This window comes from Pogonomyrmex barbatus, unplaced genomic scaffold, assembly GCF_055798465.1.
Source record: "Pogonomyrmex barbatus isolate J1 unplaced genomic scaffold, ASM5579846v1 scaffold6, whole genome shotgun sequence".
Taxonomy (NCBI): Eukaryota; Metazoa; Arthropoda; class Insecta; order Hymenoptera; family Formicidae; genus Pogonomyrmex; species Pogonomyrmex barbatus.
The window spans coordinates 2,197,908-2,206,662 of NW_028297160.1; the positions used below are offsets into that span (position 1 = coordinate 2,197,908).

General features: G+C 28.1%; 1 protein-coding gene across 1 annotated transcript; it reads left to right on the forward strand.

Annotated features, from left to right (window-relative positions):
- Positions 1 to 5,903: 5,903 nt before the first annotated feature.
- On the forward strand, positions 5,904 to 7,103 carry LOC105427904 (chymotrypsin inhibitor-like). The gene is made up of 3 exons (XM_011639895.2): positions 5,904 to 6,058; positions 6,345 to 6,451; positions 6,606 to 7,103. Exons 1-3 carry the CDS (start codon positions 6,010 to 6,012, stop codon positions 6,684 to 6,686), a joined length of 237 nt encoding a protein of 78 aa, XP_011638197.2. The 5' UTR covers positions 5,904 to 6,009; the 3' UTR covers positions 6,687 to 7,103.
- Positions 7,104 to 8,755: the final 1,652 nt, after the last annotated feature.

Genomic DNA, 8,755 nt, shown 5'->3' on the forward strand with positions numbered 1-8,755 from the left:
ATTATACGGTTGTATAAAATAAATTAATTAAACTACTAAGAATCATCTATGTAACGCGTGAAATTTTTAGAGATATTTTTAAATGCAGTGTTATATAAATAAAATATATCTGCATACATAATAACATATAACGCTAAATCTTAGCATCTTATATTCAAATATGGATAACATTGTGCAATGCAAAAATAAACGATACGATTATTGCCTCATCTTGTAACATTTATTTCTAATTTATTCCTGTAGCTAAACTAAAACAAGTTTTTTGTAGTCAAAAAAGATTTCAGAAAACAAAAAACTTGCAAGACTTGTTCTCATAACAAAAAACTGGTTTTACTTTGCAGATGTAATGGCCATCTATCCATTCAAAATACTTCAGGAACGTAATTTTTCCAATTAATTTGCCAGTATTAAGAATAAATGGTTATTTCAAAAAGGTACCAACAATAAAGCAAAAATCTCGAATAAAAGGAAAAAACAAGCAATAACAAGTCAAGAATAAAAATATTCTTCTTCTTTTTCTTCTTCTTCTTCTTCTTCTTTTCGATCAATTTTTATATTTAAATTGGTTAATATTACGAAACTTTCAGCGTTGTATAAATGATAATTATTAATATTGTTAAATAATAATTATTAAATAAATAATTATTAATATTGTTTTTATTACGATGAAACATGATGTCTGAAAAATACTTTCATGAGTCATATTACTAAGTTATTTAATTGCCAAAATAACAACCGCATTCATGGCAACGATTAATAATTCGTTAAGTTTTATATAGAGTGAATGGAAATTTACATAACTATTAACTTAGTTACAAACTATAACGAAACATGACTTAAATACAACAAACTATGACGAACATGACGTAAATTACTACGCGATACGATCTTGTCTCATCGAAGAAATCTTTCAATCTTTCTTGAGAAACAAGAGTTATTAGAATACGTCTTACGATAATTACAGATAATCCTCGGTAGCTTGTATGAACAAATATGTCTGTCTGCACGGACATATTGTCTGTTAATTGAATATTCATACAACAAACAAAAGTATTTACATTTTGTTGCATTATCACGCCAGTCGAACTCAAGGAAAATGTATTTACATTTTGAAATTTCAGGGAAATGGTAATAGAGATGGACGAATCATATGGAGGACATTTCAACAAATGGCAATTCTACTTACCAATACGCGCTTAAACAATTATATTTATTTCAATATAGATATTGTTAATAATATTTATTATCAATAATATTTATAATATTTATATTTATAAAGAATATTTCGTTCTGTAATGGAAAAGCTTGTTGAGACATCAGTTCTCTTATTTTTGCGGCAAATTGTTAGTTTCTACAGCGAGAATCAGTGGTATAATCAAGCAGAAATAAATTCACAATAATGGTATACGTGCCAGTACGTAACGTGTGTACGTAACTCTGAGCACCATTTCGAATTCAACCCTCGTTTCCTTGCAACGGGACCTCCGGCAGGGCAGCGGGAGTTTCGCCTCGACGCCGCTTTGCGGAGGGTTGATCTGGCGGCCATGTTTGGTTAGAGAAAATTTCACAATCCCACCCTCATGGTCGGCCTTCACGATAGCAGCTTGCACGACACGTAAACTAACAAAGGGCTATAAGCTCGTAATGTTGCACGAAAGGTACACTTCTCTAAAACTTCACCAACTATGTTTTTCAAAATTCAGTTATGAATAATGTTATACTTATACACCCAAAAGAACAAGTAAAATAAAATTGTATTTTACAATATTTTTTCCGATTTACTGAATTTCTTGCAATTCTTTGGAATAGAAAATATGGATGAATGTTTGCATTCTACGAGCGGCCTTCGTGCGCCGTTCGTGAATTTTGAAGAGATTTCATGTGGACGAGTGGATGGTCGATCGAGAGGGGTGCCATGGCGACCATGTCGGTTCCCAATTAAACAAATGCCAGCAGGAACTCGAGCAACCCCTCAGGCACTAGCGTCCATCTCTCCTTGCTCTCTTGGTATACGTCAACGAATCTGTCCCTCTCTTTCTCTCGTTCTTCTGATACGAGAGAGTTTCGATCGTCGCACGTGTCGTGCGACATGCGAAACTCGAACTGGATTCACCACGTGTGCGTTTCATTCGAGCTACACTTACTCACAAAAGTTACATTTGTTCAATGTACAAAACGCCTTAAAAAAAAGTCCAAACCCATTGCACAGAAATTCTACCTTTAAATGTTACATTTATGTTATAAATATTTATAACCTAATTGTAAAAAATTCCTCCTCTTTATTAATTGTTGTTGAAATATTGTACGAACTGAGAAAGATTGGAAATTGTAATGTAATTTGATGCCATTATCATATTCAGCATACATAAAAAATAATAATAAAAATGTACGATATCAATTTGCAAAAATTTATACAAAGAAAAATATCTCAGAATAAGAGTGTCAGTGTGACTACATAGGCTTTGAAAGCCGAATTCGAATGAAACAGAGCGTTAAAGAATTGAAAAGGATTGTTGAATGAGAAGATCGTTAAAAATCCCTTTCTCTTTTATCACTGGCATTGGATGTGCATGCAGATTTTTTAGACTAAGTGTACCTCCGCATTTCCCGCATCATGCGTCGTTCGCCGATCGCCCGCGGCGTTAATGCAATCGGCAGAGCGCACGAATTGCGCGCGCGTGAGCGCAACTGTCTCGTAATCGCGTGCCCGCATTTTAATCATGAGCCATGTTGCTAAATACGACAGTGAAACCTGTACAAAGGGCCATGTCGGAAATTTCGAGGTTATCTCACAATATTCGGCGGAAATTCGCTTGGAGGAGATTCGTGTGGAAGAGATACGGAACATTCAGAATGTCTTTCTCTTTCAATTTCTGGATTACATTACGGGGTCAAATATTGGAGTACCTCTTCGGAACACCGGCCAAACTGTTTGACTTACGCGATTGTGCGTTCGAACGACGAACCAGTTACTTCGTTCGGTGTGTGTTGTTTGGCCGTCAGTAACCGGACGACGACTGCTGGAGAAGCTTTGCTAATCCGAAAAGCGGCTTAAAGCAAATGCGAAGCCGATCCTGTCGAAAGACGGGGGGTTTCCGACTTCCGTCGTGTCTACTATGAGTCGAGCATTATTATCTTGTTAGCGAACAATATTCCGGAAGAATGGCTTCATTCGAATCTCTGCTCCGTGTACCGAGGAAGGTGGAAAATATATTCATTTGCTTGTTATACCTAGACGATGGTGCAAGATCGTTATCTCAAATTACTATCATTATAATACGGCATATTAAAAAGATTTTGTATTAAAGATAATTATTTTTGTAATTTCAAGAAAAAATATATCAAATGCATTAAGATAAAAAAATAATATCTTTTAATTTTTAATTCTTTTCGATTATTTTTTTTTTTAAATAAAAAGATAATATCTTAATATAAGTATTCTTTTCAGATATATGTTCAGATATAACAAATTTAATTTTTTAGGTAAAAAGATTAACCTTTCATAATTTTTGTCTAGCATAATCCGGATTTTTGAAGGCATTGTGGCAAGAATACATTTTCGTCATTAATTTATCTTTGTTAGCAGAATGACAAGTATTTTTGTAATTCTGAAAATTCTATTAGCATTTTATTAGCATTTATATGATGTTGACAAAATATATTATATCCTATCTTAGAAAGTCTAATTGCTTCTACTGATTGTCGTTTTATTTGCCTGAACAATATAATTTTTATAAAATATCATTTTAAACACAAAAAATAATATCTCTTAGAAATTAATTTTAATTAAAAATATTCCATTTCATACATCTTAATACAATGCATGTTTTATAACAATTATTTTGTATATATGTTTGTAATAAAAATTAAAAAAGTAATAAATATGTATTTATAGAAAAATATTAAATTTTAAAATATTTTTATATAGTATTTTTGATACCATATCAATGTCTCAGGAAGAAAAATTAATATTCTGGAAAATGATGGAATCGATCATTTTGAACAACAATGTTCATGAGTGTCCTCTTCATCTAATCCCAAACAAAAATTCAATGGGATTAGATCTGAAAACCTCAGTGGCCAGTTAATGCCTGTTAAAGAATCAATCCATCGATTAAAGAAAATAGTGTTCAAATGTTGCATTACAAATAGAATATGATGAGGAAGGATTCCTTTTTGTTTGTGAAAAAGAAGTGTTTAATAGAAAAGAAAATAAAAATACTAGAAAAACTGCTCGCTTATAGATGCTATTGTCCGCATAAAGGAATATTACAAGATGCACTTAGAACAACACGACGTTTTCTCAAACTTCAAGAATTCCAAAATTGATAAATTTTGTATATTATATAAGTGATGAGACATTGCCAAAAACAAGTAAAATATTGGCCTTCAGTATGTTTCTATATGTACAATACAAATCGTATATGTACTTATAGAAGGTCTTATTTTAAATAACAATTTCAAAAATATCTCTTGAATAATGCATCTTAAAAAATAATGTTTCAGATAAAAGTTGTAAAATTTCGGAAGGACATAATCACAATATTGATTCATTCACAGACGGAGTGACTGTCGAGATTTTTTATGATTACTATTTTTTTAAATAAAAACATAAGATTTTTATTATGTAATATGATTTCCTTAATTATTCAGAATAAAAGAATATAAAATAAATGTTAAAAAGTCAATTTATGAGATATTTCATTTTCGTACATTCTGACATAAAATATTTTGTAGATTATTCATTTTTTAATAACCATATCTTAATATTTTTATGCACAAAATAATGAAATAAATCGGTATACAAATAGGTGTACAAAATACGCAGTTGTTTTTATAAAAAAAATATGTACTCGTATACTACTAATTGTATAATTTTTTTTAAAGCAATTAAAAAAAGCCTTCTTCGTTAATTTATTTCAGAAAGCAATGTTCAGTAAATCAGTAGACTTATTTTTTTAGACATCACAAATTAAACTTTCGGAAGAATGCGTCATCTTAAAATATGTTATGCTAGTTACCTCAATTTTTAAAAAAGTGTTTTAAGAAGTGTTTTTGTTAAAAGCAAAGTGTATACATAGACAATAATTCAATCCTTTATCCTAATAAATTCGATTCGAATCGTGAGATTTCTCGACGCTTTTTACGAATTTTGAAATAAAAAAACTTGAGTCATCTCGTCGATAGCAAAATGGCATTTAGGATAAAAGCGTGTTCAGAAAGCGGTCGGATTGAGCCACTGCCGAGCTTACGCTGACAAAGTGGGCGCAACATGCAGGCTTTGCAAGCTCGAATTTAGATGGATTAAATGAGAGTTGTATCCTGTCCGCTTCATTCCAACGCTAGTTACTGAATATTAATAATTTATTAATTAATTGTAAATTAATTAATTTTAAAAGACATTGAAATGTCTGTGCAAGATCTTGAATCTTTAATCGACAAGAATCATTGTTGATTAATCAGCGACAAATAATGAGCAGAAGAACGTAACGAATATCGTGGAAATATATACGGACGGGGAAAACCATCGAGGAAGTAAGGAATTGCAAATGAAACATCTGCTGCTCTTAACGAGCTGCTGTGAATAATATGTGTTAATGAAAACATATACAAGGATATTTTCTTCTAGCTAATAAACGCTAATCTAAAACTTTCATGTGAGCGATGAAACTAAAATCATTCTCAATTATAAAATAGAAGCAAAAAGAAGCATAAAAAAGTAATAATTGCATACCAATAATAAATTTTAATCGCTATGTTTTCTTCCGTTATGATTACAATAGTGCTGAAATGTACATTATCAGAAATATTGTTAACGATAGCAATGTAGTTTTTTTTACTATGTGCATATACATAAGAAGCACGAAAATATCTACAGACGTAATGGATTAGATAACACTCAATAATTTTCAAAACGCATACTACTGATCAAGGTCCACTAACATACTGATCAGTATATAAAAGCGCACGACTCGCACGCAACATCAGTCGGTGAAGTAACCATTAACCATGTCTCACACCAGTTTCACATTCCTTGTGATTATCGGAGTGCTTTGCAGTAAGTTTCCGCGTCGCGCAAAAATTTATTACGTTTCCGCAATCCGCAATTAATTTAAGTTTCCACAAAATCTTATATATTTTTATTACATTATTATATATCATAATTCTTTTTTTAATCTTATAACTCTAATATTGCAATTGGATTTGATCGTGTGTCTGCCTTCATACATTTCCACAAAATCTTATATATTTTTATTACATTATTATGTATCATAATTCTTTTTTTAATCTTATAACTCTAATATTGCAATTGGATTTGATCGTGTGTCTTCCTTCATACATAGGTATGACTGTCGCACAGAACCCCTGTCCATCAAATCAAGAATGGACCAGTTGTGGAACGGCATGTCCACCTACTTGCAGAACCTCAAGGCCTCAAGCTTGCACTCTGGTATATATCAAAAAGGCAAATTTCGCCAAAAATTTTGCTCTCTTTTCTTAAATAAAAGAGTACAATTAACATTGGATATATTTAACATTTGATTAATTGTGTGTATCGCGATAGATTATTTTAATGTTTTACAATATTGAATTTTTTCTTTTAGCAATGTGTGATTGGCTGTCAATGCAAACAAGGATTTCTGCTCAATTCCTCAGGAGCTTGTGTACTTCCGTCAGACTGTTAGAAATCGATATGTCCTTATTGATAACAGCTGACGTATTTTGATTAATACTTTTTGTAAAAATTTTTTGAAAAAATTTCAATTAAAAATGATGTATATCAGTGATGGTATTAACATATGTTAGTTACGATGTGATATAATTGTTCTTTGCTTATTATATTTATTGATTAATGATAAATGGATAGTTAAAAATTATTCATATAAACATTCGACTCTCTGTTAACATTAAATATACATATTTTTGCTTTTTTTGTAAATTGAAAATTAAAAAAGTATTGCAAAATTAACTCTACTGTCATTTTCTTATTAAAAACATTCTCAATCTATAATTCAAGTTTCTATAAATTTATAATCAATGAACATTATTGTATATTCGAAATATAAGAAATAAATTACTATAAATAAAAATAATACATAAAAGTTTAAACAAGCTTATTTTTCCTATCACATTTTTAATAACATAGAAGTTTCTATAAATTCTATAAGTCAAGTTTCTATAAATTTATAGTCAATGAACATTATTGTATATTCGAAATATAAAAAATAAATTACTACAGATAAAAATAATACATAAAATAATACATAAAAGTTTAAACAAACTTATTTTTCCTATCACATTTTTAATAACGTAAAATTTTCCAGTATCATTTAAGTAGAATTTATCAATAAATATTTGTCAATATCTTTTAAATTTATATTAAATTTTCAAATATCGATTAAATGCAATATCATTATTTCTTAGCTATCTAATTCATTAATAGTAATTTATCAATAGTATTTATCTAATCTCAAAATATTTTAATATATAAGTTGTTTTAATGTTTTATTTGCAAGATGTCAGAGAATTTTTATCTTTTTAGATTTTATTACATAATTTTATTATGGATTTAAATTATTATATTAATCAAGTACAAAATTTATTCATTAATTTTATTATTTAATTTACGTTGTATTAAAATAATACATTTAATCTTTGACATTTAATCTTTTTAATTATAAATAAAAAATAATAAAATTGTAGTGAAGTTGGTGTGATGTTGATAATTTTTTATTTTTTGATAATTATATTTGCATAATATTATTTATAGTAATCCATAAAAAATAAGTGGTTTATTATGGTATAATTTCTTATCTTTCTTGAAACAGCAATAAATCACTTATTTTATGAATTGCTATAAATAATATTATGCAAATATAATTTAAGTTAACGCAAACAACAAATAAATTTAGTAAACCTATTTAAATAAGAATATTTACATATTTCTCTCTCAATTTTTATTTTTCTATTCGTTTTCTCTATAGTACTTTAGAAATGTTACGTTAATTAAATATTCTCATAAAGTAACGATAATCAATAAAAAATTTTAATATTTTCAAATGATTTTTTAAAAAAAAAATCACTTAAAAATATTAAAGAAGAAAATACAAAACCAAATATTGAAATCTAAAATTCTATAAAATATTTGATAAATTTATTTATTCAGTTGTATTATGTATTTTTAAGTATTATTAATTGATGATAGAAATAATTGTTTCATTTATCCTGTCCACATGTACTTTAATATAATAAAAAATTAATTAAAAAATAATTTTTTAAAATTATTTCTATTATCAATTAATTTACTATTAATTTACTATTGTCAGTGTAAATAAAAACTACTTTACAATATTTAAAAGTTCCTTTTAAATTAACATATCGTTGGTAAAAATTCATAGTTAAAAGTAAATAATATAAATCAGTCATATCAAATGTATAAAAAATCGATCTCAAAATATATTTCAAAATAAACTGAAATATATATTAAAAAATATTGTACTGAATGTAGTCCAAACATAAAAAGGAAATACAAATATTATTGTAGAGCTTAAATAGTAAGTAATATTGCAAGTTATAAAAGTTAATTATAATAAGATAATTATAATAAAGTAATTAAAGAAATATTTTAATATTTATAAAAATTAAAAAGAAAAATATTTGAAAAAAATAACAGGATCTATTATAAAATAACTAATATCAATATTTATCGTCAAGCATTTGTTTGTAAAATCGATAACAGCAAACCAAGAGAAGA